The sequence below is a fragment of the Oncorhynchus nerka genome, unplaced genomic scaffold, assembly GCF_034236695.1.
Source record: "Oncorhynchus nerka isolate Pitt River unplaced genomic scaffold, Oner_Uvic_2.0 unplaced_scaffold_1719, whole genome shotgun sequence".
NCBI lineage: Eukaryota > Metazoa > Chordata > Actinopteri > Salmoniformes > Salmonidae > Oncorhynchus > Oncorhynchus nerka.
The window spans coordinates 23,312-45,000 of NW_027039604.1; the positions used below are offsets into that span (position 1 = coordinate 23,312).

Consider the following 21,689-nt stretch of genomic DNA (forward strand, 5'->3'; position numbering starts at 1 on the left):
CTTACTGTGGTGGTGGTGGTGGTGGTTGGTAATAACAGTAATTGTTTTTATAGCCCTGTTCCTTACTGTGGTGGTGGTGGTAATAACAGTAATTGTTTTTAAAGCCCTGTTCCTTACTGTGGTGGTGGTTGGTAATAACAGTAATTGTTTTTAAAGCCCTGTTCCTTACTGTGGTGGTGGTTGGTAATAACAGTAATTGTTTTTAAAGCCCTGTTCCTTACTGTGGTGGTGGTTGGTAATAACAGTAATTGTTTTTAAAGCCCTGTTCCTTACTGTGGTGGTGGTTGGTAATAACAGTGGTAGGTGGTGGTGGTTGGTAATAACAGTAATTGTTTTTAAAGCCCTGTTCCTTACTGTGGTGGTGGTTGGTAATAACAGTAATTGTTTTTAAAGCCCTGTTCCTTACTGTGGTGGTGGTTGGTAATAACAGTAATTGTTTTTAAAGCCCTGTTCCTTACTGTGGTGGTGGTTGGTAATAACAGTGGTAGGTGGTGGTGGTGGTGGTTGGTAATAACAGTAATTGTTTTTAAAGCCCTGTTCCTTACTGTGGTGGTGGTTGGTAATAACAGTAATTGTTTTTAAAGCCCTGTTCCTTACTGTGGTGGTGGTGGTAATAACAGTGGTAGGTGGTGGTTGGTAATAACAGTAATTGTTTTTAAAGCCCTGTTCCTTACTGTGGTGGTGGTTGGTAATAACAGTGATTGTTTTTAAAGCCCTGTTCCTTACTGTGGTGGTGGTGGTGGTGGTTGGTAATAACAGTAATTGTTTTTAAAGCCCTGTTCCTTACTGTGGTGGTGGTGGTAATAACAGTGGTAGGTGGTGGTTGGTAATAACAGTAATTGTTTTTAAAGCCCTGTTCCTTACTGTGGTGGTGGTTGGTAATAACAGTGATTGTTTTTATAGCCCTGTTCCTTACTGTGGTGGTGGTGGTGGTTGGTAATAACAGTGATTGTTTTTAAAGCCCTGTTCCTTACTGTGGTGGTGGTGGTAATAACAGTGGTAGGTGGTGGTGGTTGGTAATAACAGTAATTGTTTTTAAAGCCCTGTTCCTTACTGTGGTGGTGGTGGTAATAACAGTAATTGTTTTTAAAGCCCTGTTCCTTACTGTGGTGGTGGTGGTAATAACAGTGGTAGGTGGTGGTGGTGGTGGTTGGTAATAACAGTAATTGTTTTTAAAGCCCTGTTCCTTACTGTGGTGGTGGTTGGTAATAACAGTAATTGTTTTTAAAGCCCTGTTCCTTACTGTGGTGGTGGTTGGTAATAACAGTAATTGTTTTTAAAGCCCTGTTCCTTACTGTGGTGGTGGTTGGTAATAACAGTAATTGTTTTTAAAGCCCTGTTCCTTACTGTGGTGGTGGTGGTTGGTAATAACAGTAATTGTTTTTAAAGCCCTGTTCCTTACTGTGGTGGTGGTGGTGGTTGGTAATAACAGTGGTAGGTGGTGGTGGTGGTGGTTGGTAATAACAGTAATTGTTTTTAAAGCCCTGTTCCTTACTGTGGTGGTGGTGGTAATAACAGTGGTAGGTGGTGGTGGTGGTGGTGGTAATAACAGTAATTGTTTTTAAAGCCCTGTTCCTTACTGTGGTGGTGGTTGGTAATAACAGTAATTGTTTTTAAAGCCCTGTTCCTTACTGTGGTGGTGGTGGTGGTGGTTGGTAATAACAGTAGTTTTTGGTGGTGGTTGGTAATAACAGTAATTGTTTTAAACCCCTGTTCCTTACTGTGGTGGTGGTTGGTAATAACAGTAATTGTTTTTAAAGCCCTGTTCCTTACTGTGGTGGTGGTGGTAATAACAGTAATTGTTTTTAAAGCCCTGTTCCTTACTGTGGTGGTGGTTGGTAATAACAGTAATTGTTTTTAAAGCCCTGTTCCTTACTGTGGTGGTGGTTGGTAATAACAGTAATTGTTTTTAAAGCCCTGTTCCTTACTGTGGTGGTGTGGTGGTGGTTGGTAATAACAGTAATTGTTTTTAAAGCCCTGTTCCTTACTGTGGTGGTGGTGGTAATAACAGTAATTGTTTTTAAAGCCCTGTTCCTTACTGTGGTGGTGGTTGGTTTTAATAACAGTGGTTGGTAATTGTTTTTAAAGCCCTGTTCCTTACTGTGGTGGTGGTTGGTAATAACAGTAATTGTTTTAAAGCCCTGTTCCTTACTGTGGTGGTGGTTGGTAATGACAGTAATTGTTTTTAAAGCCCTGTTCCTTACTGTGGTGGTGGTGGTTGGTAATAACAGTAATTGTTTTAAAGCCCTGTTCCTTACTGTGGTGGTGGTTGGTAATAACAGTAATTGTTTTTAAGCCCTGTTCCTTACTGTGGTGGTGGTGGTGGTTGGTAATAACAGTAATTGTTTTTAAAGCCCTGTTCCTTACTGTGGTGGTGGTAATAACAGTGGTAGTAATAACAGTAATTGTTTTTAAAGCCCTGTTCCTTACTGTGGTGGTGGTTGGTAATAACAGTAATTGTTTTTAAAGCCCTGTTCCTTACTGTGGTGGTGGTTGGTAATAACAGTAATTGTTTTTAAAGCCCTGTTCCTTACTGGTGGTGGTGGTTGGTAATAACAGTAATTGTTTTTAAAGCCCTGTTCCTTACTGTGGTGGTGGTTGGTAACAGTAATTGTTTTTAAAGCCCTGTTCCTTACTGTGGTGGTGGTGGTAATAACAGTAATTGTTTTAAAGCCCTGTTCCTTACTGTGGTGGTGGTTGGTAATAACAGTAATTGTTTTTAAAGCCCTGTTCCTTACTGTGGTGGTGGTTGGTAATAACAGTAATTGTTTTAAAGCCCTGTTCCTTACTGTGGTGGTGGTTGGTAATAACAGTGTTTTTAAAGGTGGTGGTGGTTGGTAATAACAGTAATTGTTTTTAAAGCCCTGTTCCTTACTGTGGTGGTGGTTGGTAATAACAGTAATTGTTTTTAAAGCCCTGTTCCTTACTGTGGTGGTGGTGGTAATAACAGTAATTGTTTTTAAAGCCCTGTTCCTTACTGTGGTGGTGGTTGGTAATAACAGTAATTGTTTTTAAAGCCCTGTTCCTTACTGTGGTGGTGGTTGGTAATAACAGTGGTCCTTACTGTGGTGGTGGTTGGTAATAGTAATTGTTTTTAAAGCCCTGTTCCTTACTGTGGTGGTGGTTGGGTAATTGTTTTTAAAGCCCTGTTCCTTACTGTGGTGGTGGTGGTGGTAATAACAGTAATTGTTTTTAAAGCCCTGTTCCTTACTGTGGTGGTGGTTGGTAATAACAGTAATTGTTTTTAAAGCCCTGTTCCTTACTGTGGTGGTGGTGGTAATAACAGTAATTGTTTTTAAAGCCCTGTTCCTTACTGTGGTGGTGGTTGGTAATAACAGTAATTGTTTTTAAAGCCCTGTTCCTTACTGTGGTGGTGGTTTTAAAGCCCTGTTCCTTACTGTGGTGGTGGTGGTGGTGGTAATAACAGTGTTAGGTACTGTGGTGGTGGTGGTAATAACAGTAATTGTTTTTAAAGCCCTGTTCCTTACTGGTGGTGGTGGTAATAAGGTAATTGTTTTAAAGCCCTGTTCCTTACTGTGGTGGTGGTTGGTAATAACAGTAATTGTTTTAAAAGCCCTGTTCCTTACTGTGGTGGTGGTTGGTAATAACAGTAATTGTTTTAAAGCCCTGTTCCTTACTGTGGTGGTGGTTGGTAATAACAGTAATTGTTTTTAAAGCCCTGTTCCTTACTGTGGTGGTGGTTGGTAATAACAGGTTGTTTTTAAAGCCCTGTTCCTTACTGTGGTGGTGGTTGGTAATAACAGTTTTAAAGCCCTGTTCCTTACTGTGGTGGTGGTGGTAATGTTTTTAAAGCCCTGTTCCTTACTGTGGTGGTGGTGGTAATGTTTTAAAGCCCTGTTCCTTACTGTGGTGGTGGTGGTGGTTTTTAAAGCCCTGTTCCTTACTGTGGTGGTGGTGGTTGGTTAACAGTAATTGTTTAAAGCCCTGTTCCTTACTGTGGTGGTGGTTGGTAATAACAGTTTTAAGCCCTGTTCCTTACTGTGGTGGTGGTGGTTGTTTTTAAAGCCCTGTTCCTTACTGTGGTGGTGGTGGTTGGTTTGGTAAAGCCCTGTTCCTTACTGTGGTGGTGGTTGGTAATTGTTTTAAAGCCCTGTTCCTTACTGTGGTGGTGGTTGTTTAATAACAGTGGTAACAGTGTGTTTAAGCCCTGTTCCTTACTGTGGTGGTGGTGGTTGGTAATAACAGTGGTAAAGCCCTGTTCCTTACTGTGGTGGTGGTGGTTGGTTTAATTGTAAAGCCCTGTTCCTTACTGTGGTGGTGGTGGTAATAAGCCCTGTTCCTTACTGTGGTGGTGGTTGTTTTTAAAGCCCTGTTCCTTACTGTGGTGGTGGTTGGTAATTGTTTTTAAAGCCCTGTTCCTTACTGTGGTGGTAGGTTGTTCCTTACTGTGGTGGTGGTGGTTGGTAATAAAGCCCTGTTCCTTAGGTGGTGGTGGTAATGTTTTTAAAGCCCTGTTCCTTACTGTGGTGGTGGTTGGTAATAACAGTTTTTAAAGCCCTGTTCCTTACTGTTTTAAAGCCCTGGTGGTGGTTGGTAATAACAGTGGTAAGGTTGTTTTAAAGCCCTGTTCCTTACTGTGGTGGTGGTTGGTTTGGTAAATAACTGGTGGTGGTGGTGGTTGTTTGGTAAAGCCCTGTTCCTTACTGTGGTGGTGGTTGTTTTTAAAGCCCTGTTCCTTACTGTGTGCCCTGGTAGGTGGTGGTTTAATAACAGAGGCCCTGTTCCTTACTGTGGTGGTGTAACAACAGTAGGTTGTTTTTAAAGCCCTGTTCCTTACTGTGGTGGTAGGTAATAACAGTGGTAAAGCCCTGTTCCTTACTGTGGTGGTGGTAATAACAGTTTTAAAGCCCTGTTCCTTACTGTGGTGGTGGTAATAACAGTAAAGCCCTGTTTTTAGCCCTGTTCCTTACTGTGGTGGTTGGTAATAACAGTGGTAAAAAGCCCTGTTCCTTACTGTGGTGGTGGTGGTTTTTAAAGCCCTGTTCCTTACTGTGGTGGTGGTTTGTTTTTAAAGCCCTGTTCCTTACTGGTGGTGGTTGGTAATAACAGTAATTGTTTTAAAGCCCTGTTCCTTACTGTGGTGGTGGTTGTAATTTTAAAGCCCTGTTCCTTACTGTGGTGGTGGTTGGTAATAACAGTGTTAAAGCCCTGTTCCTTACTGTGGTGGTGGTTGGTAATAACAGTAATTGTTTTTAAAGCCCTGTTCCTTACTGTGGTGGTGGTTGGTAATAACAGTGGTAAAGCCCTGTTCCTTACTGTGGTGGTGGTGGTAATAACAGTGGTAAAGCCCTGTTCCTTACTGTGGTAGGTGGTGGTGGTGGTGGTAATAACAGTGGTAGGTTGTTTTTATAGCCCTGTTCCTTACTGTGGTGGTGGTAACAGGTGTTTTAAAGCCCTGTTCCTTACTGTGGTGGTGGTGGTAATAACAGTGGTAAAGCCCTGTTCCTTACTGTGGTAGGTGGTGGTGGTGGTGGTAATAACAGTGGTAGGTTGTTTTTATAGCCCTGTTCCTTACTGTGGTTGGTAATAACAGTGGTAAAGCCCTGTTCCTTACTGTGGTGGTGGTGGTAATAACAGTGGTAAAGCCCTGTTCCTTACTGTGGTGGTGGTTGGTAATAACAGTGGTAAAGCCCTGTTCCTTACTGTGGTGGTGGTGGTGGTGGTGGTTGGTAATAACAGTGGTTGTTTTTTAAAGCCTGTTCCTTACTGTGTGGTGGTGGTGGTTGGTTAACAGTGGTAAAGCCCTGTTCCTTACTGTGGTGGTGGTGGTGGTTAACAGTGGTAAAGTAGCCCTGTTCCTTACTGTGGTGGTGGTGGTTCCTGTGGTAATGGTAATAGTTGTTTTTAAAGCCCTGTTCCTTACTGTGGTGGTGGTGGTGGTTGGTAATAACAGTGGTAAAGCCCTGTTCCTTACTGTGGTGGTGGTGGTGGTTAGCCTGTTAATGGTGGTTTAAAGCCCTGTTCCTTACTGTGGTGGTGGTGGTGGTTGGTTTTTAAAGCCCTGTTCCTGTACTGGTGGTGGTGGTTGGTAATAACAGTTAAAGCCCTGTTCCTTACTGTGGTGGTGGTGGTGGTTGGTAATAACAGTTTAAAGCCCTGTTCCTTACTGTGGTGGTGGTGGTGGTGGTTGGTAATAACAGTGGTAAGCCCTGTTCCTTACTGTGGTGGTGGTGGTGGTTGTGTAATAACAGTGGTAAAGCCCTGTTCCTTACTGTGGTGGTGGTGGTGGTAGGTTGTTAACAGTGGCAAAGCCCTGTTCCTTACTGTGGTGGTGGTGGTGGTTGGTAAAAAGTGGTGGTTGTTGGTAAAGCCCTGTTCTTACTGTGGTGGTGGTGGTGGTTGGTAATAACAGTGGTAAAGCCCTGTTCCTTACTGTGGTGGTGGTGGTGGTTGTTTTTAAAGCCCTGTTCCTTACTGTGGTGGTGGTTGGTAATAACAGTTTTAAAGCCCTGTTCCTTACTGTGGTGGTGGTGGTAATAACAGTGGTAAAGCCTGTTCCTTACTGTGGTGGTGGTTGGTAATTTTAAAGCCCTGTTCCTTACTGTGGTGGTTGGTAATAACAGTGGTAAAGCCCTGTTCCTTACTGTGGTGGTGGTTGGTAATAACAGTGGTAAAGCCCTGTTCCTTACTGTGGTGGTGGTAATAACAGTAATTTAAAGCCCTGTTCCTTACTGTGGTGGTGGTAATAACAGTGGTAAAGCCCTGTTCCTTACTGTGGTGTGGTGGTGGTGGTAATAACAGTGGTAAAGCCCTGTTCCTTACTGTGGTGGTAGGTAAGCCCTGTTCCTTACTGGTGGTGGTGGTGGTAATAACAGTGGTAAAGCCCTGTTCCTTACTGTGGTGGTGGTGGTAATGTTGGTAAAGCCCTGTTCCTTACTGTGGTGGTGGTGGTTAACAGTTTAAAGCCCTGTTCCTTACTGTGGTGGTGGTGGTAATAACAGTTTAAAGCCCTGTTCCTTACTGTGGTGGTGGTTGGTAATAACAGTGGTAAAGCCCTGTTCCTTACTGTGGTGGTGGTTGGTAATAACAGTGGTAAAGCCCTGTTCCTTACTGTGGTGGTGGTTGGTAATAACAGTGGTAAAGCCCTGTTCCTTACTGTGGTGGTGGTTGGTAATAACAGTGGTAAAGCCCTGTTCCTTACTGTGGTGGTGGTTGGTTTGGTTGGTAATAAAGCCCTGTTCCTTACTGTGGTGGTGGTTGGTAATAACAGTGGTAAAGCCCTGTTCCTTACTGTGGTGGTGGTGGTGGTTGGTAATAACAGTGGTAAAGCCCTGTTCCTTACTGTGGTGGTGGTGGTGGTTGGTAATAACAGTGGTAAAGCCCTGTTCCTTACTGTGGTGGTGGTGGTGGTTGGTAATAACAGGTTGTTAAAGCCCTGTTCCTTACTGTGGTGGTGGTGGTGGTTGTAATAACAGTAAATGTTTTTAAAGCCCTGTTCCTTACTGTGGTGGTGGTGGTGGTTGGTAAAGCCCTGTTCCACTGTGGTGTGGTAAAGCCCTGTTCCTTACTGTGGTGGTGGTGGTGGTTGTAATAACAGTGGTAAGCCCTGTTCCTTACTGTGGTGGTGGTGGTGTTCCTTAATAACAGGAGGTTGTTTTAAAGCCCTGTTCCTTACTGTGGTGGTGGTGGTGGTGGTGGTTGGTAATAACAGTGGTAAAGCCCTGTTCCTTACTGTGGTGGTAGGTAATGTGGTAAAGCCCTGTTCCTTACTGTGGTGGTGGTGGTGTTTTTAAAGCCCTGTTCCTTACTGTGGTGGTGGTGGTTGTAATAACAGTAATTGGTAAAGCCCTGTTCCTTACTGTGGTGGTGGTGGTGGTTAGTAATAACAGTGTTTTAAAGCCCTGTTCCTTACTGTAGGTTGTGGTGGTGGTGGTTGGTAATAACAGTGTTTTAAAGCCCTGTTCCTTACTGTGGTGGTGGTTGGTAATAACAGTGGTAAGCCCTGTTCCTTACTGTGGTGGTGGTAATAACAGTGGTAAAGCCCTGTTCCTTACTGTGGTGGTGGTTGGTAATAACAGTGGTAAAGCCCTGTTCCTTACTGTGGTGGTGGTGGTAATAACAGTGGTAAAGCCCTGTTCCTTACTGTGGTGGTGGTGGTAATAACAGTGGTAAAGCCCTGTTCCTTACTGTGGTGGTGGTGGTAATAACAGTGGTAAAGCCCTGTTCCTTACTGTGGTGGTGGTGGTAATAGGTTGGTAAAGCCCTGTTCCTTACTGTGGTGGTGGTGGTGGTAATTGGTAAAGCCCTGTTCCTTACTGTGGTGGTGGTGGTGGTTGGTGAGTGGGGTGGTAAAGCCCTGTTCCTTACTGTGGTGGTGGTTGGTGGTTTTTTAAAGCCCTGTTCCTTACTGTGGTGGTGGTGGTGGTTGGTAATAACAGTGGTAAAGCCCTGTTCCTTACTGTGGTGGTGGTTGGTAATAACAGTGGTAAAGCCCTGTTCCTTACTGTGGTGGTGGTGGTAATAACAGTGGTAAAGCCCTGTTCCTTACTGTGGTGGTGGTGGTAATAACAGTGGTAAAGCCCTGTTCCTTACTGTGGTAGGTGGTGGTGGTGGTGGTAATAACAGTTTTAAAGCCCTGTTCCTTACTGTGGTGGTGTGTTGGTAATAACAGTGGTAAAGCCCTGTTCCTTACTGTGGTGGTGGTTGGTAATAACAGTGGTAAAGCCCTGTTCCTTACTGTGGTGGTGGTTGGTAATAACAGTGGTAAAGCCCTGTTCCTTACTGTGGTGGTGGTGGTAATAACAGTGGTAAAGCCCTGTTCCTTACTGTGGTGGTGGTGGTAATAACAGTGGTAAAGCCCTGTTCCTTACTGTGGTGGTGGTTGGTAATAACAGTGGTAGGTGGTGGTGGTGGTGGTTGGTAATAACAGTGGTAAAGCCCTGTTCCTTACTGTGGTTGGTAATAACAGTGGTAAAGCCCTGTTCCTTACTGTGGTGGTGGTTGGTAATAACAGTGGTAGGTGGTGGTAATAACAGTGGTAAAGCCCTGTTCCTTACTGTGGTGGTGGTTGGTAATAACAGTGGTAGGTGGTGGTAATAACAGTGGTAAAGCCCTGTTCCTTACTGTGGTGGTGGTTGGTAATAACAGTGGTAAAGCCCTGTTCCTTACTGTGGTGGTGGTTGGTAATAACAGTGGTAAAGCCCTGTTCCTTACTGTGGTGGTGGTGTGTAGTGTGTGTGTGTAACAACATGTGTGTGTGTGTGTGTGTGTGTGTGTTCCTGTGTGTGGTGTGTTCCTGTGTGTGTGTGTGTTCCCTGTGTGTGTGTGGTGTGTGTGTGTGTGTGTGTGTTCCCTGTGTGTGTGTGTGTGTGTGTTCCCTGTTGTGTGTGTGTGTGTGTTCCCTGTGTGTGTGTGTGTGTGTGTGTGTGTTCCCTGTGTGTGTGTGTGTGTGTGTGTGTGTGTTCCCTGTGTGTGTGTGTTCCCTGTGTGTGTGTGTGTGTGTGTTCCTGTGTGTGTGTGTGTGTGTGTTCCCTGTGTGTGTGTGTGTTCCCTGTGTGTGTGTGTGTGTTTAAATGTGTGTATTGTGTGTGTGTGTTCCCTGTGTGTGTGTGTGTGTGTGTGTTCCCTGTGTGTGTGTGTGTGTGTGTGTGTGTGTTCCCTGTGTGTGTGTTTCCTGTGTGTGTGTGTGTGTGTGTTCCCTGTGTGTGTGTGTGTGTATGTTCCCTGTGTGTGTGTGTGTGTGTGTGTTCCCTGTTTGTGTTCCCTGTGTGTGTGTGTGTGTGTGTGTGTGTTGTTTAGCTGTCTCGTGACTGTAAGGTAGAGGTACAGAGGATCCTCCACCAGAGGGCGCTAGATGTGAAACTAGACCCTGATCTCCAGAAGCGCTGTTTGACTGACCTGGGGAAGTGGTGTAGTGACAAGACTGGCACGGGACAGGTAGGTAACACACACACCACACACACACACCACACACACACACACACCACACACACTCTTTGACTGACCTGGGGAAGTGGTGTAGTGACAAGACTGGCACGGGACAGGTAGGTAACACACACACCACACACACACACCACACACACACACACACACCACACACACTCTTTGACTGACCTGGGGAAGTGGTGTAGTGACAAGACTGGAAGGGACAGGAGGTTACACACACACACACACACAGCACACACACACACACACACACTGATGATTGACCTGGGGAAGTGGTGTAGTGACAAGACTGGCACGGAGAACAGAGGAGGAACAGCAGCATGTGTCCACAGAGCAGAGGGGGGAAGAACAGAGGAGGAACAGCAGCATGTGTCCACAGAGCAGAGGGGGGAAGAACAGAGGAGGAACAGCAGCATGTGTACACAGAGCAGAGGGGGGAAGAACAGAGGAGGAACAGCAGCATGTGTTCACAGAGCAGAGGGGAAGAACAGAGGAGGAACAGCAGCATGTGTCCACAGAGCAGAGGGGGAAGAACAGAGGAGGAACAGCAGCATGTGTTCACAGAGCAGAGGGGGGAAGAACAGAGGAGGAACAGCAGCATGTGTCCACAGAGCAGAGGGGGGAAGAACAGAGGAGGAACAGCAGCATGTGTCCACAGAGCAGAGGGGGGAAGAACAGAGGAGGAACAGCAGCATGTGTCCAGAGGGGGAGAACAGAGGAGGAACAGCAGCATGTGTCCACAGAGCAGAGGGGGGAAGAACAGAGGAGGAACAGCAGCATGTGTCCACAGAGCAGAGGGGGGGAGAACAGAGGAGGAACAGCAGCATGTGTCCACAGAGCAGAGGGGGGATGAACAGAGGAGGAACAGCAGCATGTGTCCACAGAGCAGAGGGGGGATGAACAGAGGAGGAACAGCAGCATTGTGTGTGATGGCGTGGTGATGGTGTGTGACGGCGTTGTGATGGTGTGTGTGATGGTGTGTGTGACGGTGTTGTGATGGTGTGTGTGACGGTGTGTGATGGTGTGTGTGACGGCGTTGTGATGGTGTGTGTGATGGCGTTGTGATGATGTTTGTGATGGTGTGGTGATGGCGTTGTGATGGTGTGTGTGATGGTGTGGTGATAGGTGTGTGTGACGGCGTTGTGATGATGTTTGTGATGGTGTGGTGATGGTGTGTGTGACGGCGTTGTGATGGTGTGTGCAGATGGGTGGTGATGGTGGATGCAGTGTGTGTCCACAGATGGTGTGGTGATGGAACAGAGGAGGAACAGCATTGTGATGGTGTGTGTGATGGGTTGGATGATGTTTGTGATGGCGTGGTGCATTGTGTGTGATGGTGTGTGTGATGGCGTTGTGATGGTGTGTTTGTGATGGTGTGTGTTGTGATGGTGTGTGTGACGGTGTTGTGATGGTGTGTGTGACGGTGTGTGATGGTGTGTGTGACGGCGTTGTGGTGGTGTGTGTGATGGCGTTGTGATGGTGTGTGTGATGGCGTTGTGATGGTGTGTGTGTTCTAGGAGTTGGAGTGTCTGCAGGACCACCTGGAAGACCTGCTGTCAGGGTGTGGAGAGGTGGTGGGCAACCTGACAGAGCTGCAGTCTGAGGTACCACTGTCTTCATGTTGGCTGTTACCCTGATAAAGATGAGCAAAAAAGACTGGATAAAATAAATTATTACAAATACCAAACTATATTATTACTATATTATATAGTATATGTTATATTAGTACTAGACTGGATAAAATAAATTATACAAATACCAAACTATAGTATTACTATATTATATAGTACATGTTATATTAGTACTAGACTGGATAAAATAAATTATACAAATACCAAACTATAGTTTGCTCTATATTATATTAACATGTTATATTTACTATATTACTATAAGTTATTGATTTTACATAAGACCCTTTGCTCTGAGACTCGATATTGAGCTCAGATCCTGTTTCCATTTATCAACCTTGATGTTTCTACAACAACAAAGTCCACCTGTGTTAAGTTCAATTGATTGGACATGATTTGGAAAGACACACACCTGTCTATATAAGGTCCCACAGTTAACAGTGTATATCAGAGCAAAAACCAAGCCATGAGGTCGAAGGAATTGTCCATAGAGCTCTGAGACAGGACAGGAGATTGTGTCATTTCTGAGGCACAGATCAAGAAGGGATCATTCTGGGGGAGTGGTCTCCATCATTCTGCAGCATTGAAGGTTTCCAAGAACACAGTGGCCTTCATCATTCTGCAGCATTGAAGGTTCCCAAGAACACAGTGGCCTCCATCATTCTGCAGCATTGAAGGTTCCCAAGAACACAGTGGCCTCCATCATTCTGCAGCATTGAAGGTCCCCAAGAACACAGTGGCCTCCATCATTCTTAAATGGAAGAAGTTTGGAACCACCAAGACTCTTCCTAGAGCTGGCCGCCCAGCTAAACTGAGTAATCGGGGTAGAAGGGCCTTGGTCAGGGAGGTGACCAAGAACCCAATGGTCACTCTGACAGAGCTCCAGAGTTCCTCTGTGGAGATTGGAGAACCGGAGAACCTTCCAGAAGGACAACCATCTCTGCAGCACTTCACCAATCAGGGCTTTATAGTAGAGTGACCTGATGGAAGCCACTCCTCAGTAAAAGGCACATGACAGCCCACTTGGAGTTTGCCAGAAGGTACCTAAAGGACTCTGACCATGAGAAACAAGATTCTCTGGTCTGATGAAACCAAGATTGAAATCTTTGGCCTGAATGCCAAGTGTCACGTCTGGAGGAAACCTGGCACAATACCTACGGTGAAGCATGGTGGTGGTGGCAGCATCATGCTGTGGGGATGTTTTTCAGTGGCAGAGACTAGGAGACTAGTCAGGATCAAGGGAAAGACGAATGGAGCAAAGTACAGAGAGATCCTTGATGAAAACCTGCTCCAGAGTGCTCAGGACCTCAGACTGGGGCGAAGGTTCACCTTCCAACAGGACAACGACCCTAAGCATACAGCCAAGACAACGCAGGAGTGGCTTCGGGACATGTCTCTGAATGTCCTTGAGTGGCCCAGCCAGAGCCCGGACTTGAATCCGATCCAACATCTCTGAAGAGACCTGAAAATAGCTGTGAGGCGTTGCTCCCCATCCAACCTGACAGAGCTTGAGAGGATCTGCAGAGAAGAATGGGAGAAACTCCCCGAATACAGGTGTGCCAAGCGTGATAACCAAGAAGACTCAAGGCTATAACAAAGCACTGATTGTAGCGTCCTACCCAAGAAGACTGGAGGCTGTAATCGCTGCCAAAGGTGCTTCAACAAAACACTGAGTAAAGAATCTGAATACTGATGTAAATGTCATATTTCATTTTTTTAAATTTGTAATAAATTTGCTCAAATTTCTTAACCTGTTTGCTTTGTCATTATGGGGTGTTGTGATTGATGAGGGGGGGTTGCTTTGTCATTATGGGGTGTTGTGATTGATGAGGGGGGGTTGCTTTGTCATTATGGGGTGTTGTGATTGATGAGGGGGGGTTGCTTTGTCATTATGGGGTATTGTGATTGATGATGGGGGGGGTTGCTTTGTCATTATGGGGTATTGTGATTGATGGGGGGAGGTTGCTTTGTCATTATGGGGTGTTGTGATTGATGGGGGGGTTGCTTTGTCATTATGGGGTATTGTGATTGATGAGGGGGGGGTTGGTTGCTTTGTCATTATGGGGTATTGTGATTGATGGGGGGTTGCTTTGTCATTATGGGGTGTTGTGATTGATGGGGGGTTGCTTTGTCATTATGGGGTGTTGTGATTGATGGGGGGGTTGCTTTGTCATTATGGGGTATTGTGATTGATGGGGGGTTGCTTTGTCATTATGGGGTGTTGTGATTGATGGGGGGTTGCTTTGTCATTATGGGGTATTGTGATTGATGGGGGGAGGTTGCTTTGTCATTATGGGGTGTTGTGATTGATGAGGGGGGGTTGCTTTGTCATTATGGGGTATTGTGATTGATGGGGGAGGTTGCTTTGTCATTATGGGGTGTTGTGATTGATGAGGGGGTTGCTTTGTCATTATTATGGTGTTGTGATTGATGGGGAGGTTGCTTTGTCATTATGGGGGTATTGTGATTGATGAGGGGGGGTTGCTTTGTCATTATGGGGTGTTGTGATTGATGGGGGGTTGCTTTGTCATTATGGGGTATTGTGATTGATGAGGGGGGGTTGCTTTGTCATTATGGGGTGTTGTGATTGATGGGGGGTTGCTTTGTCATTATGGGGTATTGTGATTGATGGGGGGGTTGCTTTGTCATTATGGGGTATTGTGATTGATGAGGGGGGGGTTGCTTTGTCATTATGGGGTATTGTGATTGATGGGGGGGTTGCTTTGTCATTATGGGGTATTGTGATTGATGAGGGGGGGGGTTGCTTTGTCATTATGGGGTGTTGTGATTGATGGGGGGGGTTGCTTTGTCATTATGGGGTATTGTGATTGATGAGGGGGGGGTTGCTTTGTCATTATGGGGTGTTGTGATTGATGGGAGGTTGCTTTGTCATTATGGGGTGTTGTGATTGATGAGGGGGGGAGGTTGCTTTGTCATTATGGGGTATTGTGATTGATGAGGGGGAGGTTGCTTTGTCATTATGGGGTGTTGTGATTGATGAGGGGGGTTGCTTTGTCATTATGGGGTATTGTGATTGATGAGGGGGAGGTTGCTTTGTCATTATGGGGTATTGTGATTGATGGGGAGGTTGCTTTGTCATTATGGGGTATTGTGATTGATGAGGGGGGAGGTTGCTTTGTCATTATGGGGTATTGTGATTGATGGGGAGGTTGCTTTGTCATTATGGGGTATTGTGATTGATGGGGAGGTTGCTTTGTCATTATGGGGTGTTGTGATTGATGGGGAGGTTGCTTTGTCATTATGGGGTATTGTGATTGATGAGGGGGTTGCTTTGTCATTATGGGGTATTGTGATTGATGAGGGGGGTTGCTTTGTCATTATGGGGTATTGTGATTGATGAGGGGGGTTGCTTTGTCATTATGGGGTATTGTGATTGATGGGGAGGTTGCTTTGTCATTATGGGGTGTTGTGATTGATGAGGGGAATTTGTTGCTTTGTCATTATGGGGTGTTGTCATTGATGTTGTGATTGATGAGGTTGCTTTGTCATTATGGGGTGTTGTGATTGATGAGGGGGGTTGCTTTGTCATTATGGGGTGTTGTGATTGATGGGGAGGTTGCTTTGTCATTATGGGGTGTTGTGATTGATGGGGGGTTGCTTTGTCATTATGGGGTGTTGTGATTGATGGGGAGGTTGCTTTGTCATTATGGGGTATTGTGATTGATGGGGGGTTGCTTTGTCATTATGGGGTATTGTGATTGATGAGGGGAGGTTGCTTTGTCATTATGGGGTGTTGTGATTGATGGGGGGTTGCTTTGTCATTATGGGGTATTGTGATTGATGGGGAGGTTGCTTTGTCATTATGGGGTATTGTGATTGATGGGGGGGGTTGCTTTGTCATTATGGGGTATTGTGATTGATGAGGGGGGTTGCTTTGTCATTATGGGGTGTTGTGATTGATGGGGGGGTTGCTTTGTCATTATGGGGTATTGTGATTGATGGGAGGTTGCTTTGTCATTATGGGGTGTTGTGATTGATGGGGGGGTTGCTTTGTCATTATGGGGTGTTGTGATTGATGGGAGGTTGCTTTGTCATTATGGGGTATTGTGATTGATGAGGGGGGTTGCTTTGTCATTATGGGGTATTGTGATTGATGGGGAGGTTGCTTTGTCATTATGGGGTATTGTGATTGATGAGGGGGGAGGTTGCTTTGTCATTATGGGGTGTTGTGATTGATGGGGGGGTTGCTTTGTCATTATGGGGTATTGTGATTGATGAGGGGGTTGCTTTGTCATTATGGGGTATTGTGATTGATGAGGGGGTTGCTTTGTCATTATGGGGTATTGTGATTGATGGGGGGGTTGCTTTGTCATTATGGGGTATTGTGATTGATGATGGGGGAGGTTGCTTTGTCATTATGGGGTGTTGTGATTGATGGGGGGTTGCTTTGTCATTATGAGGTATTGTGATTGATGAGGGGGGTTGCTTTGTCATTATGGGGTATTGTGATTGATGGGGGGGTTGCTTTGTCATTATGGGGTATTGTGATTGATGAGGGGGGTTGCTTTGTCATTATGGGGTTTGTGATTGATGGGGGGTTGCTTTGTCATTATGGGGATTGTGATTGATGAGGGGGGTTGCTTTGTCATTATGGGGTATTGTGATTGATGGGGGGGTTGCTTTGTCATTATGGGGTATTGTGATTGATGAGGGGGGTTGCTTTGTCATTATGGGGTGTTTGTGATTGATGATGGGGGGTTGCTTTGTCATTATGGGGTATTGTGATTGATGATGGGGGGTTGCTTTGTCATTATGGGGTATTGTGATTGATGGGGGGGTTGCTTTGTCATTATGGGGTATTGTGATTGATGAGGGGGGGGTTGCTTTGTCATTATGGGGTATTGTGATTGATGGGGTTGCTTTGTCATTATGGGGTATTGTGATTGATGGGGGGGTTGCTTTGTCATTATGGGGTATTGTGATTGATGAGGGGGGTTGCTTTGTCATTATGGGGTATTGTGATTGATGGGGGGGTTGCTTTGTCATTATGGGGTATTGTGATTGATGATGGGGGGGGTTGCTTTGTCATTATGGGGTGTTGTGATTGATGGGGGGGGTTGCTTTGTCATTATGGGGTATTGTGATTGATGGGGGGTTGCTTTGTCATTATGGGGTATTGTGATTGATGAGGGGGGTTGCTTTGTCATTATGGGGTATTGTGATTGATGAGGGGGGGTTGCTTTGTCATTATGGGGTATTGTGATTGATGAGGGGGGTTGCTTTGTCATTATGGGGTATTGTGATTGATGGGGGGGTCATTATGGGGTTGCTTTGTCATTATGGGGTATTGTGATTGATGAGGGGAGGTTGCTTTGTCATTATGGGGTATTGTGATTGATGAGGGGGGTTGCTTTGTCATTATGGGGTATTGTGATTGATGGGGGGGGTTGCTTTGTCATTATGGGGTGTTGTGATTGATGAGGGGGGGGGGTTGCTTTGTCATTATGGGGTATTGTGATTGATGGGGAGGTTGCTTTGTCATTATGGGGTATTGTGATTGATGAGGGGGTTGCTTTGTCATTATGGGGTATTGTGATTGATGAGGGGGGTTGCTTTGTCATTATGGGGTATTGTGATTGATGAGGGGGGTTGCTTTGTCATTATGGGGTATTGTGATTGATGGGGGGGGGTTGCTTTGTCATTATGGGGTATTGTGATTGATGAGGGGGGGGTTGCTTTGTCATTATGGGGTATTGTGATTGATGAGGGGGGTTGCTTTGTCATTATGGGGTATTGTGATTGATGGGGGGGTTGCTTTGTCATTATGGGGTATTGTGATTGATGGGGGGGGTTGCTTTGTCATTATGGGGTGTTGTGATTGATGAGGGGGGGTTGCTTTGTCATTATGGGGTATTGTGATTGATGGGGGGGGGTTGCTTTGTCATTATGGGGTATTGTGATTGATGAGGGGGGGGTTGCTTTGTCATTATGGGGTATTGTGATTGATGGGGGTTGCTTTGTCATTATGGGGTATTGTGATTGATGAGGGGGGTTGCTTTGTCATTATGGGGTATTGTGATTGATGAGGGGGGGGTTGCTTTGTCATTATGGGGTATTGTGATTGATGGGGGGTTGCTTTGTCATTATGGGGTGTTGTGATTGATGAGGGGGGTTGCTTTGTCATTATGGGGTATTGTGATTGATGGGGGGGGTTGCTTTGTCATTATGGGGTATTGTGATTGATGAGGGGGGTTGCTTTGTCATTATGGGGTATTGTGATTGATGATTGTGATTGATGGGGGGTTGCTTTGTCATTATGGGGTATTGTGATTGATGAGGGGGGGTTGCTTTGTCATTATGGGGTATTGTGATTGATGAGGGGGAGTTGCTTTGTCATTATGGGGTATTGTGATTGATGGGGGGTTGCTTTGTCATTATGGGGTATTGTGATTGATGAGGGGGGTTGCTTTGTCATTATGGGGTATTGTGATTGATGGGGGGAGGTTGCTTTGTCATTATGGGGTATTGTGATTGATGAGGGGGGGGTTGCTTTGTCATTATGGGGTGTTGTGATTGATGAGGGGGGGTTGCTTTGTCATTATGGGGTATTGTGATTGATGGGGGGTTGCTTTGTCATTATGGGGTATTGTGATTGATGGGGGGGGGTTGCTTTGTCATTATGGGGTATTGTGATTGATGAGGGGGGGTTGCTTTGTCATTATGGGGTATTGTGATTGATGAGGGGGGGGTTGCTTTGTCATTATGGGGTATTGTGATTGATGGGGGGGGTTGCTTTGTCATTATGGGGTATTGTGATTGATGGGGGGGTTGCTTTGTCATTATGGGGTATTGTGATTGATGGGGGGGGTTGCTTTGTCATTATGGGGTGTTGTGATTGATGAGGGGGGTTGCTTTGTCATTATGGGGTATTGTGATTGATGGGGGGTTGCTTTGTCATTATGGGGTATTGTGATTGATGAGGGGGGTTGCTTTGTCATTATGGGGTATTGTGATTGATGAGGGGGGTTGCTTTGTCATTATGGGGTATTGTGATTGATGAGGGGTTGCTTTGTCATTATGGGGTATTGTGATTGATGGGGGGTTGCTTTGTCATTATGGGGTATTGTGATTGATGAGGGGGGTTGCTTTGTCATTATGGGGTATTGTGATTGATGAGGGGGGTTGCTTTGTCATTATGGGGTATTGTGATTGATGAGGGGGGGTTGCTTTGTCATTATGGGGTATTGTGATTGATGAGGGGGGGGGTTGCTTTGTCATTATGGGGTATTGTGATTGATGAGGGGGTTGCTTTGTCATTATGGGGTATTGTGATTGATGAGGGGGGGGGTTGCTTTGTCATTATGGGGTATTGTGATTGATGGGGGGGTTGCTTTGTCATTATGGGGTATTGTGATTGATGAGGGGGGTTGCTTTGTCATTATGGGGTATTGTGATTGATGAGGGGGGGGTTGCTTTGTCATTATGGGGTATTGTGATTGATGGGGGGGGTTGCTTTGTCATTATGGGGTATTGTGATTGATGGGGGGGTTGCTTTGTCATTATGGGGTATTGTGATTGATGAGGGGGTTGCTTTGTCATTATGGGGTATTGTGATTGATGAGGGGGGTTGCTTTGTCATTATGGGGTATTGTGATTGATGAGGGGGGGTTGCTTTGTCATTATGGGGTGTTGTGATTGATGAGGGGGGTTGCTTTGTCATTATGGGGTGTTGTGATTGATGAGGGGGGTTGCTTTGTCATTATGGGGTGTTGTGATTGATGAGGGGGGGTTGCTTTGTCATTATGGGGTGTTGTGATTGATGAGGGGGGGTTGCTTTGTCATTATGGGGTATTGTGATTGATGAGGGGGGGTTGCTTTGTCATTATGGGGTATTGTGATTGATGAGGGGGTTGCTTTGTCATTATGAGGGGGGGTGTTGTGATTGATGAGGGGGGTTGCTTTGTCATTATGGGGTATTGTGATTGATGAGGGGGGGTTGCTTTGTCATTATGGGGTGTTGTGATTGATGGGGGGTTGCTTTGTCATTATGGGGTATTGTGATTGATGAGGGGGGGGTTGCAGTTGTCATTATGGGGGTTGTGATTGATGGGGGGGTTGCTTTGTCATTATGGGGTATTGTGATTGATGAGGGGGGTTTGTCATTATGGGGTGTTGTGATTGATGAGGGGGGGTTGCTTTGTCATTATGGGGTATTGTGATTGATGGGGGGGTTTGTCATTATGGGGTGTTGTGATTGATGAGGGGGGTTGCTTTGTCATTATGAGGGGGGTATTGTGATTGATGAGGGGGGTTTGTCATTATGGGGTATTGTGATTGATGAGGGGGTTGCTTTGTCATTATGGGGTATTGTGATTGATGAGGGGGGTTGCTTTGTCATTATGGATTGTATTGTGATTGATGAGGGGGGTTGTGTGTAGATTGATGGGGGGGTTGTGTGTAGATTGATGAGGGGGGTTGTGATTGTAGATTGATGAGGGGGGTTGTGTTAGATTGAGGCAGTATTTATATTTTAGCATCCATTTTAGAATAAGGCTGTAAAGTAACAAACTGTGGAGAAAGTCCAGTGATCAGAAAACCTTCCTAATGCGCTGTACAGCTCCGGTATGCGTGTTCTTTATCCAGTCTCATCTTTATCAAGGGGTGCCAACCATTCTGTATGTGTGATGTCTCTGTATATTACTGTCTCTGGCTGACATGGTCTCTCTGCTGTGACAGGACATTCATATTGAGGCCCTGCTGTTCCGGGCCTGTCAACCCGTCATCCAGTCTCACTGCCATGTAAGTTCCAACAAACCGCTTCAGAACTCGGGTCTCTCTCTCTGCCTGACCTCAGAACAGCTTCAGAACTCGGGTCTCTCTCTCTGCCTGACCTCAGAACAGCTTCAGAACTCGGGTCTCTCTCTCTGCCTGACCTCAGAACAGCTTCAGAACTCGGGTCTCTCTCTCTCTCTGCCTGACCTCAGAACAGCTTCAGAACTCGGGTCTCTCTCTCTGCCTGACCTCAGAACAGCTTCAGAACTCGGGTCTCTCTCTCTCTGCCTGACCTCAGAACAGCTTCAGAACTCAGCTCTCTCTCTCTCTCTGCCTGACCTCAGAACAGCTTCAGAACTCGGGTCTCTCTCTCTCTGCCTGACCTCAGAACAGCTTCAGAACTCAGCTCTCTCTCTCTGCCTGACCTCAGAACAGCTTCAGAACTCAGCTCTCTCTCTCTCTCTGCCTGACCTCAGAACAGCTTCAGAACTCGGGTCTCTCTCTCTGCCTGACCTCAGAACAGCTTCAGAACTCGGGTCTCTCTCTCTCTGCCTGACCTCAGAACAGCTTCAGAACTCAGCTCTCTCTCTCTGCCTGACCTCAGAACAGCTTCAGAACTCGGGTCTCTCTCTCTCTGCCTGACCTCAGAACAGCTTCAGAACTCGGGTCTCTCTCTCTGCCTGACCTCAGAACAGCTTCAGAACTCGGGTCTCTCTCTCTGCCTGACCTCAGAACAGCTTCAGAACTCGGGTCTCTCTCTCTCTGCCTGACCTCAGAACAGCTTCAGAACTCAGCTCTCTCTCTCTGCCTGACCTCAGAACAGCTTCAGAACTCAGCTCTCTCTCTCTCTCTGCCTGACCTCAGAACAGCTTCAGAACTTAGCTCTCTCTCTGCCTGACCTCAGAACAGCTTCAGAACTCAGGTCTCTCACTCTGCCTGACCTCAGAACAGCTTCAGAACTCAGCTCTCTCTCTGCCTGACCTCAGAACAGCTTCAGAACTCAGCTCTCTCTCTGCCTGACCTCAGAACAGCTTCAGAACTCAGGTCTCTCACTCTGCCTGACCTCAGAACAGCTTCAGAACTCAGCTCTCACTCTGCCTGACCTCAGAACAGCTTCTCCTCTTTTGGCAAGTCTAAAAACAAGTTATCCCAACAGGGGATGTGATGGAGTGTCTGGTTCAGAACAAACACATCTCTCTCTCCTCTCTCTCCTCTCTCTCCTCTCTCTCTCTCCTCTCTCTAGGATGTATCTGATAACCAGGTGGAGTGTCTGGTTCAGAACAAACACATCTCTCTCCTCTCTCTCTCCTCTCTCTCTCTCTCTCTCTCTCTCTCTCTCTCTCTCTCCTCTCTCTCTCTCTCTCTCCTCTCTCTCCTCTCTCTCCTCTCTCTCTCTCCTCTCTCTCTCCTCCCTCTAGGATG

General features: G+C 46.1%; 1 protein-coding gene and 1 long non-coding RNA gene across 3 annotated transcripts in view; both read left to right on the top strand.

Moving 5' to 3' along the window:
- The window catches only part of LOC135568056 (Golgi apparatus protein 1-like), a gene marked incomplete at its 5' end in the record, with an annotated part of 30,269 nt that extends 20,259 nt beyond the window's left edge, over positions 1-10,010 (top strand). Inside the window, one exon of the mRNA XM_065015080.1 lies at positions 9,760-10,010. Within this exon, the coding sequence (XP_064871152.1) occupies positions 9,760-9,960 (201 nt within the window). The remainder of the gene's footprint in view (positions 1-9,759) is intronic.
- Positions 10,011-11,427: 1,417 nt separating this feature from the next.
- LOC135568058 (uncharacterized) overlaps positions 11,428-21,689 on the top strand; it is an 11,137-nt gene continuing 875 nt past the window's right edge. The window contains exons 1-3 of one of the 2 annotated variants that reach the window (XR_010462504.1): positions 11,428-11,510; positions 20,232-20,294; positions 21,686-21,689. The exon at positions 21,686-21,689 is cut by the window's right edge and continues 59 nt beyond it. This is a non-coding gene — a long non-coding RNA (uncharacterized LOC135568058). The remainder of the gene's footprint in view (positions 11,511-20,231; positions 20,295-21,685) is intronic. The other variant, XR_010462503.1, reaches the window with a different exon arrangement.